The 14185-nt window shown below is 40.3% G+C and overlaps 1 protein-coding gene and 1 non-coding gene across 9 annotated transcripts in view; one reads left to right on the top strand and one right to left on the bottom strand.

Annotated features, from left to right (window-relative positions):
* Positions 1 to 10193, top strand: part of TP63 (tumor protein p63) — a 207709-nt gene extending 197516 nt beyond the window's left edge. For 4 of the 8 annotated variants that reach the window (XM_014562700.2, XM_014562699.2, XM_032482261.1 and 1 more), the window contains 4 exons: positions 2 to 159; positions 2468 to 2612; positions 3923 to 4016; positions 6896 to 7192. In XM_014562700.2, the coding sequence (XP_014418186.1) occupies positions 2 to 159; positions 2468 to 2612; positions 3923 to 4016; positions 6896 to 7192 (694 nt within the window). Of the gene's footprint in view, position 1; positions 160 to 2467; positions 2613 to 3922; positions 4017 to 6895 lie in introns of all 8 variants that reach the window. The other 4 variants (XM_032482290.1, XM_032482282.1, XM_006188860.3 and 1 more) reach the window with 3 other exon arrangements.
* Positions 10194 to 13468: 3275 nt separating this feature from the next.
* TRNAV-AAC lies at positions 13469 to 13541 on the bottom strand. The gene has a single exon. It is a non-coding gene; the product is annotated as a tRNA-Val (tRNA).
* Between the last annotated feature and the right edge of the window lie 644 nt (positions 13542 to 14185).

Below are 14185 nucleotides of genomic sequence, written 5' to 3'. Positions count from 1 at the left end.
GGACCTCGATGCAGTCTCAGTCTTCCTACGGTAACAGCTCCCCACCTTTGAACAAAATGAACAGCATGAACAAGCTGCCTTCCGTGAGCCAGCTTATCAACCCTCAGCAGCGCAACGCCCTCACTCCCACCACCATTCCCGATGGCATGGGAGCCAACAGTAAGAGCATCTCCCTGTAGCTGCAGCTGAAGGACCAGCAGGGCTAGTGTTGGGGAAGGCTGCTCTGGGAGGGGAGGAAAGGCTTGCTCTGAAGCTAAGTGAGAGGCACGGTGGGACAGAAAAGATCAAAGCTGAGTGGCTTAAGTTTCTCACGGTGAACTTTTTTCCCACTTTTAAGATAGGTGATTCATCACAGGGCACATTGGTGTAGATGGAGAAGGCTGTTCCTTTAGGAGGGATAAGGATCTCTGTGAAAAGAACAGCCCACTTCCTGCCCACCTGGATGGGGATCCACTCCTGCATTCTTTCAGATAGTCAGAAGGAAATACATCCAACTTGTGGGAAGTAGAACAGTGCAGTAGACTTAAAATCTAGAGAAATAGATTATAGCCTGGAGTCTATTGCAATATTGTCTGTGTAACTCTGGACAAGTCACCTCTCTGCTCTAATGCTCAGTTTTCCATTCATCAAATTATCACTCTGCATATTTAACCCTTTATGACTCTATGTGCCTACAATCTTGGCCTTCTCAACTCATCTACTCCATCCAGATACAGCCATTAAAGAATTGATGTAGGGGAAGGATTCTCCCTTTTATTTATTCACACACAGATTCCTCACATCAACCAAGTGTAGCTATAAGAGACAGTGTGGGAACTGGGCCTCCAAATGGATGATGAGCGGTAAGGTACATAGCTTTGCTGTAAAGATAATTAGCTTGTCCACTGACACTTATCTAGCAAAGTGGATACCCAAACTGGAAAGGAAAGGGAAAAAATAAAAGGATGGTAAAAATGCAGAAGGGATACAGAAGCCTAAATTACTGTCTTTGTATCCTGTAATCACCCTCATAAAATAGTATCTCAAACTTGTCCTTTGAAATCCTTCATTATTTTGATCAAGCCTTTAAACTTGCATTTTACTGTTGCCTTGAAGAGATTGGGTTTTCTTAAAGAAGTTAAGGGAGGCTGGAATTGTGACTCTCTCTGGTTCTGATAGCAGATTTTAATGAGATGAGAGGTATACAGGGTATGGTTCCTGGTGCGGCAACAAAGATGTTAGGGCAGACTACTCTGTCACCAGTGAGAGGTGCACCTGAGGGCTCAAAACCCGACCCCTTGACAGGTCTCCTACTTTGACAGTAAAAGGAAAATATACCTTTTTTTTTTTTTTTTAACTTTCTTCCTTGTGACATCTTAGAGTCCTCAGCTTTTTCTTGAGATGCCAAAATAGTGGTAGTGGTAGCAGTCCTTCACATCCTTTCTCTTATTTATACTTCATGACTTCCCTCTGATGGTGTCAGGAAAGCCAGAGGGGAAAGCGGTGAGACACGATAGGCCTGCACTTTCTAGCTGGCTAGTGGCGGGCAGAGACCTTTCCCCTTTGGCACAATACCATTCACTAAAGTAGAAGCAAAATTACTTTCATCTTTCTGTAGGTAAATTATTGGTAGTGAGGTTTTCGTCTCTATAAGCGAATGTTTACAGTGTATGGTTTAGTAAAGACACCAGTGTTGGTGGTATTCCCAAATACAGTCCTGCAGTGAACCATAAGAAAGAGCTGGGGTCTTTGATTGCATCCTCCCTTATGAGGCATTTGGTTCCCTACAAATGTTGCAGCACCTCCTCCCATTCCCAAACCAATAGGCCACAGGTCCCTCGTTCATTCACAGATTTGTTTATTTGTCCACTTAACCTAAGCCTCCTGAGCATCTGCTCTGCGCCAGGCGCTGCGCTAGGTTTGTGGGGACCCAGACGGGCATAAGGCTTAATCTCCATGCTGGAGGAGGTTAGTCTAGCAAGGGAGATAGGAATATAGCCCACAGATGCAAATACAGGGAGGACTATATTAATGTCAGGAGCAACGAGCAGCTGGGACAGAGCATTAGAAGTAGAGAACAGGGGAGGGTATAGCCCAGTGGCAGAGCGTGTGCTTAGCATGCATGAGGTCCTGGGTTCCTTCCCCTGTCCCTGCATTAAAATAAATAAAGGCATAAATAAACCTAATTACCCCTCCCAAAAATAGATAAAAAATTTAAAAATTAAAAAAGAAATGGAGAACAAAGTGGGAAGAGATTGTCCTAAGAGAATGTACCAAGGTCAAGACAAGTGTGTATTTAGTTTGGAGTTTCATGACTGTTCTGCTCCATGAGATGAAGGATGCTTTGAAGGGGTGTAGTGAGTGATAAGACTGAAAAGGAAGGCTGGCAGATTAGGCCCTTGGTAAACTTAAGCCAGGTGAGATGGACCACTGGGATGCTGGTACGTGATGACGGCAGTAACCCTCTGTTCCTCCTGCTTCTGTTCAGTTCCTATGATGAGCACCCACATGCCAATGGCTGGAGACATGAATGGACTCAGCCCCACCCAGGCCCTCCCTCCCCCACTCTCCATGCCATCCACCTCCCACTGCACCCCCCCACCTCCGTACCCCACAGATTGCAGCCTTGTCAGGTGAGTCCACAGCATGTGCCCCTGGGGGCCTGTCCTCAGCATCTCTGGGTGGTGGAGGGTGGACATTGTGAAGGTTAACAGCACAGTTGGAAAGCAAGAAAGCAGCCCTATGGTTGAAGTTCAGCCACTGTTATCTCTGATCTATGGAGTCATCAGCAGTATTTACTTAAAAAACAAAAAAACCAATAATCAGCATGGGAAAAAGTGAAAATGTGAATTTATGGGCATATAAACGTCATGCCTTTTTCCCGCATCTTCACTGATTCCCCTCTTCCTCCATCACATTTTTGCAGTCAGTTGTAGCCTTCAAATTGGTGCTCAGGGCTGGGGTTCCCAAAAGGGCAGTAAACTTGCTATCTCGCTCCCTTTCCTGCTCTCTAGGCCTCATAGCTCTCAGCCACCACAGGATCGTTATTTTGGAGTTGGATGTCCATAAAAAAAATGTTAATGTTAGCAAAAATGACAGGGACTTTCAAGAACCTGGTGGCCTCTTCTGCTTTGTCATATGGGAAATGGGTACACTCTAGGGAAGGGAGTTCACACAGCCAGAAGGAAGAAGTGCATGAAGCCTAGAAAATTCTGTTTCCTACAGAGGCAAGAGTAGGTGCCCGAATCTCATACCTAGTGCCCATCATCTTGCTCCTGCTTCACGTGCAGAATGATTTTTTTCATTTGGCTGCTGGAAAATGTGTTGATTGCCATGTGATTGCTGCAACAGTACTAGTAGCATCAATGAAAGAGATGACAAAATGCCAGGCGTGTCCCACCCAGCGTCTGGCTCTGTGGTGGCGCCATCCCTCTGAGACCCAAACCAGAAAGGAAGAGGTCTGTGTTCTGAGGAGGACGTTAATGACTTCACAGTCTAGTGGCCTCCAGTTTTTTCTTAGCCACATAAACCATCCTCAGAAATGCCAAATACCCGCGATTAAAGTGGAGTTGCTCTTTTTGAAGTGCAGAGCCAGGGGGCAAGAGAGCTGGAAAGTGGAGCACTGGATGCCTTCCTTTCACCCCCTGCAATGGCTCCTAAGGCACTTTTATGGAACCCCTAGAATTCCATCAATCACCATTTGAAAATCTCTGCCCTGCAGGCATTCTTAAGCAGTTGATTTTAATTTCTATAGACCTTAAGTTCATGTCACTAATCATCCCCAAACCTCAAATCCAAGGCCCCACATATATTTTATCTGCCCCAGTCTCTTCTGCAGGGCATCCCAGGGTACAATGTTGGGTTTTTCCTTTATCTTGCCAATGCAGTTGGGGTGAACTTTCTTTTTCTGTTTCCTCCTTCCTCCTCCCTCCTCCCTCTGCAGTTTCTTAGCGAGGTTGGGCTGTTCATCATGTCTGGACTATTTCACGACCCAGGGGCTGACCACCATCTATCAGATTGAGCATTACTCCATGGATGTAAGTAACTGTTAGACTTTTCTCTTGAGTTTTATTTCTTAATGTCCTCCCTCTGGTGACATCCACCTGGTAGTCCAATCCCCTCTGTTTTTCTCCTACTCCCAATCCTCAATTTTGTTGGAACCCACAGCCGTATTAGAGAGGTGCCCAGGCCTCAGCCTGTCCATACGAGAAGCTCAGCATGCAGTCTTCCCCAGCTTGTCCAATCAGTCGGCAGTCATTTATTGCATGCCTACCGTATGCAGACTGGGAAAGAGGAGATCTAATTCCCACCTTCAAGGAATGTGTCATCTCTAAAGAATTCAGAGGACTTGTTGGATATTCTCATGAATTTGTATAAGATCCCAGGGAGGGTCATTAGATAATGAGTTGATGACAGAACCAGGAATAGAACCCCAAGGTGTAAGCTTCTGGTCTTTAACTCTATTCATTGGCCTTTTCTGCCTTTCCTTAAAGTAGAACGTTACAGGGGACTGAGCTGTGCCTCTCAGTTAGCACCATATGTTTACTCACGATCAGTTCTACTAGAATGGAGCCCAGCCATTCTTGATCGTTGGGAAAGATCTCTGGTCATGGATTCAAGTCCCAACCATGCTTTTTAGTGGTAATGAGAACCTGAGGTTATCACTTTGCTTCTCTGGGCCTCAGTTAATCAAATTGGGTTCAAAATCACTCCTTTCTCGCTTTGTTAGTCTCTGGAGCAAGCTGGATGGGGGAGGGGCACTTTTTCTTGCTTCCTACGGCGACTGGAACTACTACTCACGTGGGAGCTCGTCTTGTTCTGGTTTATGGCAATCTGCTTTCGCTCCCCAGCTGCTCTTCATGCTGCTTTCTTCGGGGTTCACTATCCTCCCTCCCGGCTTCCAGAGGGCCCTTTGGGCTGGTGGAAGAAGACACTCTCTGCCTCTGCTACTGCTTCTGTAGTTGGGACCCCTTTTCTCCCCCTCCTTGAGCACCGATGCTAGAGACACCCCTGCAAATGTGAGAACGCCCCAGCCCCATGGTGACAAATATGTGCTGTGCTGTCCTATGCCCACCCCTCTCCACCCCCTAAATCAGCCCTGGGCCTGGTGGAAGAAATTCCTAGTGAAAACTACAGAGAAAGCTTTAGGAGTAGGTTCTGCCAGGTTTCGGATAACTTTACAATGATGTCCATCCACTGAAGACAGTATGTTTGACACCAGACAGTGTGTTGCCCTGTGTTTGAGAGCCCTACATGATGGAGCAGGGAATTTGTCCTTCCCTGTGCTTTTTAAGTTTTACCACCCCCTTGTTCACTTGTCCCCACTGGAAGGTGTGTCGGGGTGCCCCCTCGGCTGTTAGGCTCTGCTGATGCTCTCCACAAGTCCATCTCTACTGGTGCTGGCTGGGTCCTGTGCCAGGCTCTGGGCCACAGCTTTCTCACCTGTCATTATAAGTTCATATCTACCCAGGGAGTCATGCAGATTAATGGAGCCTAGTTTACAAAGAGTTTTGGACTTACTGGGAGTTTCAGAAGCATAAAGAGCTATGCTCACTTATCTATTTGTAGATTACTTTCTTTATAATGTATTCTTTTGCTAGAATAGGAAATTGGAGTACCCATACTGCACGTCTCCAGACTGGGAAGTATTGGGAGGCTATCTGATTTCTGCATCCTCACCTCAGCTTCTTCCTGCTCATCACTGGAAATAGACCCCTCCTTTTCAGCTTGTCTCTCAACACGTCTCTGGGAAAGGAATGTGATTAAATTTTGGGAGCTCCCATTAGTACTCCCTCTAAGATGCAAGGAGGGGTTAATAATGGTATAACACAGTAATAATACAAATGGTTAAGATTCCTACAGTATGCTTTATAACTTGCAAAATACTTTCATATCCATATTTACATATGCATCCACGAGATGTGTTGACCTAAAAAGAAATTGTACCCATTTTACCGATGAAGAAACTGAGGCCAGTAGAAAATAACTGACTTTGATGAAGGTTTAGAATCATTCAAGTGAAAAAATAATAACTTTTGACGAGGTGTTCTGACTCCTAGCCTAGTGTTCTTTCTACTTACCATGTTGCTCCATGAAAAATGTGAACTGTCACTAAAACAAGCTAGTGAAGAGCTAATGCAGACAGATATAGAGATGCCACCACAGTTAGTTAGATCAACCATCTTTGTAATGCCTTCTACCACCAACCACAGAACATGGACACATACTCTGCATTTTGATACCCTGATTTTTCTAAACACCAAGAAACTTTTTGGCTGTTAGGGAAGTTTTAGGCTCAGAGGCTGTCCTGAGTTCCCCTATTCATTCACTTAGTTGTGTAACTTTAGAATTATCAACCTCTTGGACCTTCAACTTTTCTGTCTATAAAATAGGTGTGATAATATCTACCACTAATCTTAGCATTAAATGAGATCATGAATAAAAAATAATTAATTCAATGCCTGGCATGTAGAATGTGTTCAGTATCTGTTAGTAATCTTTTTTTCCTATCTCCTCCTTTGAGAAGTGGTGGCATTCCATTAATATCTTTCTTCTAGTGACTAGAGCCGGGTAGATTTGAGAGTTGGAAAGTACCTTTTACGTTATGTTTTTGTTTTGGGATTTTTGTTCTCTGATCTAAATATTATCTCTATTTTACCAATGAATAAACTGAGACCAGTAGAGAATAAGTAAAATGTTATCTACGAGAAGAGAATACACCCCAAGGCTGTACCCTTGTGCTTGGTTACATATTGTGCCAAAGATTATTAAAGAGATGGTTTTATTTTCCAGTTTAGAGTTGAATAAAATGCAGGTCAGTTAAACCAGAGCATTGGGGAATGACAAAATGGTGTGGATTAAAGGTCAGTTTGTCTCTTTGTCCTAATTCTCCTGGATTCCCTTCCCTATTGCACAGGATTTGGCAAGTCTAAAAATCCCTGAGCAGTTCCGACATGCCATCTGGAAGGGCATCCTGGACCACCGGCAGCTCCACGACTTCTCCTCCCCTCCCCACCTCCTGCGGACCCCAAGTGGTGCCTCTACTGTCAGCGTGGGCTCCAGTGAGACCCGGGGCGAGCGCGTCATTGATGCTGTGCGCTTCACCCTCCGCCAGACCATCTCCTTCCCACCCCGCGATGAGTGGAACGACTTCAACTTCGACATGGATGCTCGGCGCAACAAGCAACAGCGCATCAAAGAGGAGGGGGAGTGAGCATTCCTGTGCGAGCACTTCCCATCTTCCCGTCTGCCCACCCACCCCCCTACAAGGCACTACTGCTTGACCTGCCAAGCACACTCCCTAGGTCCCCTCCTCCCTCTTCTCGATCTGGCTTCCTAAGGGAAGGAGAAGTAAGAGGCTAACGTTTTACCTAATGTCCGACCTGGCATCTGATTCTGATTCTGGCTTTAAGCCTTCAAATCTATTGCTTGCAGGATTGAAATTGTCATGGCTAGGTAGAAGTGAGCAAAAAAGCTGTGGGTGTCTCCTTAAGCTGTAGAGATCTCTCACTGACTTTTATAAAGCATTTTCACCCTTATAGTCTAAGACTATATATATAAATGTATAAATATACAGTATATATTTTCGGGTGGGGGCATTAACTATTGTTTAAAATGTAATTTAAAGGATGAAATGGAGTTGCACTTATCAACTTTTTTTTTAATTGTTTTGGATGACTTACCTGTAAACCTTCTCTCAAGGCCTGCTATGTATGGTAATAGGTACCTAGATTTCAATGGTCCATGTGTATGATGAGGATATATTATATAGGTCCCTTCGGTTCTTTTGATGCTAAACACATGCCACATCAGACCTTTGGTTAGACCCAGTACTGTTTGCCATTGCTTATTACGTGAGGGAGACTTACACCCATGTACGTGAATCTCTGTGTTGGTGTGTTCTGTGTTATTGACATCCCTGCTACCGATGGTAGTTGACTTTGGGGTTATTTCGTCTAATGACAAGGAAAAGTCCATGTTCACCCTATCGCTCACCAGAGGAAAGGAAGTATCCTCTCTTGCTTTTGATTGGGATTGGGGAATATGAGTCATGGCTAAAATTCTTAAAAAGTTCACGGCAGCCAGTTCAATAACACCTGGTATCGTGTATCTGAGTATACTGGCAACCTCCTCAAATTTAATACCAGACATCTTAACTCTTAGTATTTATTGGGAAAGCATCTGCTGCCAGTACTAAATTTCACTGCTAGATTGATTAACTCAATTACACATTTGCTACCCTCGTTAGAATTAAGGTTGATTTGATTGGGAAGAATGCCGTCTGCCCAGTTCTTGGAGCAAAGCTGTAATGTCTGTTAAAAATAACCAGGAAAAACAGGAATCACACAGAGATGTTGAAGCTCCACTAAACAGTTAGACATCTCAGTAAGCCATGAATTAAAATACTTGGAAGACTTTTGGAAACATAAATAATATTTGATAAATGTTTCTTTTAATGACCCTCCTGTTCTATGAGATTCTGCATATAGAGGCTTGTTTATCTTTCTCTCTTGAAGGTTTAACATAGGAGTAGTGATCTGGAAAATACAGTCATATGAGATGAGTTTTCCTGTAGCATTGGTCGCATCACTGTATCACTTTTCTTTTTGAACAACGATAGTTTCACTTTGTTGGAAAGTAACTGTGAGAACCCAATTTCCCGTCCATCTCTCTTTCAGACTGTGCATGCACATAAGGATGTCCCAACAGATCAGGGAATAAGCCTTCCATTGGAGATGTTGCTTGAAGCACATAAACCAAGATTTGTCTTCAGACTTTGGAAAAACATGTAAATGGCAATATTCCTGTACATCTTTTAGAAACATACTTTGTAGCAAAACACTTTTTTTTCAAACTACGAAACAAATATTTTGTATATATGCTAATGAGTTCAAACCTCTCCCATGCCATCTGGTAAAGGGCTATCATTGCACATAAGCTTCCATTTTTATTTTAAATTGCAAAAGGGCTACTGTGACTCAAAAATACATATGAGGTTCACCTGAAAAATGTATATATATTTTGCATGTTGAATTGCATACTTTATATTTTGATTATTTTTTTTTCTTCTTGGGATAGCAGGTTTTGCAGAACCACAGTTGAAACTTTTTTATTATTATTATTGTTTTTATATTTTCATGGAAACATCATTTAGTAAGACTACAATGTCAAATACGAAAAAAAATGCCGTACATGTAAGATGGGGGGAAGGGAAAGTTGTTTTTTATTTTTTTTTAGTTTTGTATGTTAAAAGAGAGTGAGTCCTTGATTTCAAAATTTTATTGTGATAAATGGCAGTAAGCACTGTTAACTGTGGAACACTGTTAGCTTTGGAAACCAATTAAGGGGAAGAATAAAACCATGCCTTGGCAGTACTAGGAGGGCCAGTGGCTTCCTCAACTGTCCTAAGTGTTTGAATAAACCAAAGACTTCTGAGGTATTGTGGTTAAATGGTAATAAGCACTGTTAACTGTGGAACAAGCATGCAGCTTTGGAAACCAATTAAGGGGAAGAATGAAAACCATGCCTTGGCGGTGCTAGGAGGGCCATTGGCTTCCTCCACTGTCCTGAGTGTTTGAATAAACCTAAGACTTCTTCTGAGCTATTTCAGCACTAATTCAGGTAGCGCTAGGGACTCCGAAATTCCTGTACTGTGTATCATGGGCTTGGCATTAGCCAAGGCTAAGCACAACTACTGGCCTCACATCCACTTAACATTTTTTGAGTGCATGAGTAGCTAGGATAAAGGGTGTAAAAATATTGAGGACAGACAAGTGGGAGTGGGCTTAATGGAGTTTTTGTGGCCTTAGCTCAATACAGGTAGCTGAAGAATGGTTAGACTTTTGTTCAGAGGTGATTAGAAATGGAAATGGAGGAGAGAACTTTCTGTGTTAAATCCGTTTACCTTTTGTTTTCTTGATAGTCCCCTAAAATACAGTATACGGGATATTGAATGTTAAAGGGTGTGTTTTTTTTTTATTATTTTTATAATTGTAAAAAAATTAAGTAAATGCCAAATGTTTTATATGCTTTATTAATGTTTTTGAAAAGTTCTTTCTTATAGATGTGATACTTTTTTTTTTTTAAGCTTCAGTTGCTTGTCTTTTGGTATTTTGTATACTGGGCTTTTGGTGAGCCAGAGGCCAATCTATAAGCCACTTATGTTTGCCAGGACATGCAATAAAATTAAAAAGAAATAAAAATGCATTGAGAAATGGTGTTGGTATATGGTGGGGGGGGGGCGTCTGTGTCTGTGGCCTTTGGCCTTATTTTCATTATCGAGGTAGAGGAAGAGATACTGAAAGAAACATTAGAGAGATTCAAATATTGATGCTTCTAATTATGAAGCAAATAATTATTATTTTCTTATTTTGCCCAATCTAAAGGCCAGGAATATATACCTCATTTGGCACATAAGATACTCACAGATTTAAGATGTTGTTGGATTGAGGTCAGGATGAGTTTGCTTGGGAACAGGGACTAGACTGCAGATATTCCTAATGTTGAATTTAGTGAGCTTCCCACAATGCTTAGCAATGACCTCCTCAGCACCGAGGAGGATGCTAGTCACCCTGGGTGTACATGGGAACAGCACTGCTGATGGTGGGCTGTGGGCATGTTCCCCTTTAAACTCAGGGTTAAATATCACCTTTCAATGATATCCATTGATTCAACCAATAAAATATCTACTATCAAAATGGCTTAGTGATTTTTTCAAAGAAGTAACTTGTTTTTTACAGACTAACATTAGATGGCATGAAAACAACTGAATACTTTAGATTTATAAATAACTTACATTATAACATTATATATAACATATAGTATTTAAAGATATTAATGTGTTTTCCTGTTTACAGATGTAATCACATGATGAATAGATCCATTACCATAGGCAAGGCAGGTTCAGCTTAAATTTGGAGTACCAGAAAATTCCAATTCTTATCTCTTAAAATGTAAGTGCTCGATCCCCCCAAAATGATACAATGGGTGCCAGGAAAAAGAAGAATAAAAAGCAATGAAAATAGATAATCTTTGAAATATTAAGGCCCTTTGGACTCCATGGTCCTTTTTGTTTCAGCAGTTCTAACCATTTGTATGGCTTGGTGCTTTGTGACTTTTATTCTCTCTTAGAGGTCTTCTGAAGTGCATAGAAAAAGAAATTCAACTTTAAGATTTTTTAAAGAGAAGTTTTAGGTTCATAGAAACATTGAGAGAAAAGTACAGAGATTTCCCAGATCCCCTCTGACTCCACACATGCACAGCCTCCCCCATTATCAACCTCCCCCGCCAGAGTGGTACAGCTGTTACAACTGATGACCCTACACTGACATGATGTCATCACCCCCAGTCCATAGTTTACGTCAGGGTTCACTCTTGTGTTGTACATTCTGTGGATTTGGACAAAAGCATAACAACCTGTGTCCACCATTATGGTGTCATAATGCGGAGTTTCACTGCCCTAAAAATTTCCTGTGTTCCACCTATTTAGCCCTCCCTGCCAAAAACTCCTGCCAGCAACTGTTACTGTCTGGCCATTTGTTCTCAACTGTCTCCATAGTTTTGCTTTCTCCAGAATGTCATCTAGCTAAAATCATACAGTATGTGTTCTTTCCAGGTGGACTGCTTTCACTTAGTAATATACACTTAAATTTCCTCCATGTCTTGTCATGGCTTACTAGGTCATTTCTTTTTAGCATTGAATAACATTCTATGATCTGGACATAACAGTTTATTTGTTCATTACCTATTGAAGGACCTCTGGGTTGCCTTCAAGTTTTGGCAGTTGTGAATAAAGTTGCTATAAACATGTGTGTGCAGGTTTTCACGTGAATATACATTTCCAGCTCCTTTGGGTAAATACCAAGGAATGCAATGGCTGGATTGTATGATAAGAATATGTCTAGTTTGATAAGAAACTGCTCAACTGTATTCCAAAGGGGCTGTGCCTTTCCATCAGCAATGAATGAGGGTTCCTGTTGTTCTCTGTTCTGGAATTTGACCATTCTAAAAGGAGTATATTGGCATCTCAATGGTTTAATTTGCATTTCCCTAATGACACAAGTGGAGCATCTTTTCTTATGTTTATTTTTCATCTGTGTACGTTATCTCTTTTGTGCAGTGTCTATTAAGGTCTTTGGCCCATTTTTTAATCAGTTTGTTCTCTTAAGCTTGAACTCTTAAGAATTCCAAAACTACCTTAAAAAAATTAAAAAGGATTATATGTATTTCTTGTAATCATCAGAGGATTGTTATACCCTTTTATAAATCTAAAGTGCAGTATGGAAAGTTAGCTGTTTTTCTTTATCTTGAGACATTATCTCTTTTTATCATTAGGAATTACTTTAGCCTAATTTATCAATCAATTCAGTGATCTAAAAAACTAAAGACTAAAATTTTAAAAAAGGAAGAATGGTGGAATTGTCCAAAACTGTGCTAATGTGGTAGCCTTTAGCTACTTATGACTACAGAGCAATTGAAATGTGGCTACTCAAAATTAAGAAGTGCTAGCAATGCAAAATACAAATTACATTTCAGAGACTTAGAATAAAAGACTATAAAATAACTCATTGATAATTTTTCTGTTGATTGTGTTAACATACATTACAGGTTAAATAAATCTGTTACTAAAATAAATTTTACCTTTCTATTCATACTGTATCCGCCTACTAGAAAATTTAAATTTATATAAATGGCTTTCATTACAGTTTTATTAGACAACTGGTTTAGAAAGATGATGCAATAAGAAGACAGGAGAGTGATGATTAAATGAATTTACTATTGTATAATTATCCAGTTTTCTGACTATGTTGCCCAAAATTCTTGCATCATCTTTCAAGAACGTATAGAATGAGAGACACTTATCTTTATAGTCTGCTTTTAGATTTTTATAAGAATTCAGAATTTTTTTTTTAAATTTTCTTCTCATAAAGTCAAAAAGATTAAAATTGACAGAGGAAGATGTTTCAAAATTGTTAAATCAGAAGATGACCATAAAGAGACTGTCACTTTGGATTCAAATGATAATGGTGAAATGAATTGTCTAAGTTAAATTTCTGGCTGAGTTTTTCTGTGATGATATCTTAGATGAACTTTCTCAAACAAAAGGCTTAGTGGTTGAGCAACGTGATTCTAAGGATGAAAAGGAGATATGGTACTTATAGTTAATTATTAAACACGTGAATTTCACCATGTAAATTTGAGAAACATCCTGGCCATCCTATTTTGCTAAAATGTGACAGTATTCTTTAGCTCTAATGATTCTCGTCACCAAAATTTACCCAATATACTTCACAAGTGGCAAAAACTGAAGGTAGGTATGTATCAAAGGTAATTGGAAGAAAATAGATAATGTAGAAATTTAACTCATTGACTTGATCATTCTAATTTGTGTTTATAAACGTAAAAATTAAAATATTTTTTACTTTTGGTGATTCTTTAATTTTTAAAAAATTTATGGAGGAGGTAATTAGGTTCATGTATTTATTTTTAATGGAGGTACTGGGGATTGAACCCAGGACCTTGTGCATGTTAGGCACACACTCTACCACTGAACTATATCCTCCCCTCTATTTCACAGTTTTGGAGCAAAGAACATGGCCATTATCTCTTCAACAAAATCATAAGCCATCAAATGTTACAATTTTTTTTAAAGTATTGCAAATGTTGATGCAAACACAGGATGCAAACATATCAGGGATGTATTTGAAATCAGTACATACAGGATGGTTGTGTCCCAGATTGAACGATAGTTCATGAGCAATTAATTGCATTCAGACTCTACTTCTCATTTTGTGTATATGTATCTCTAAAATCATGAAAACAAGAAAATTTTAGGTTTACCTAAAATTTTACAATTGTTAAAATTTCTGATGATGCTGTTTTTCTCTTTTTTCTTACTTTTGTATTTCATAAAGTTACTAAAATATTTTTAAAAGACATTAGATACAGATGATAATAGATAGTGACTTTTTTCCTATTATACTGTTAGTTATTAGAATAACTTAACTAATAATACAGAACTCCAAAGGCTTAGTATTGAATTAACATGTTTGAATTATCTAAAATTTGCATAGGATTTCTGAGAGCCAGGGATCATATTTCTGTTTTTTTGGTGCACTGTCTAAATTATCTAGCAGGTAACCCAGGGATTTTGTCAGTATACAAGACACTCCTGCCAGCAAAATAAAAGTATGAAACACAGGGTTAT

This window comes from Camelus ferus, chromosome 1, assembly GCF_009834535.1.
Source record: "Camelus ferus isolate YT-003-E chromosome 1, BCGSAC_Cfer_1.0, whole genome shotgun sequence".
NCBI lineage: Eukaryota > Metazoa > Chordata > Mammalia > Artiodactyla > Camelidae > Camelus > Camelus ferus.
The sequence above is the reverse complement of the archived record's forward strand: the minus strand, read 5'-3'. Positions and strand labels throughout refer to the sequence as shown.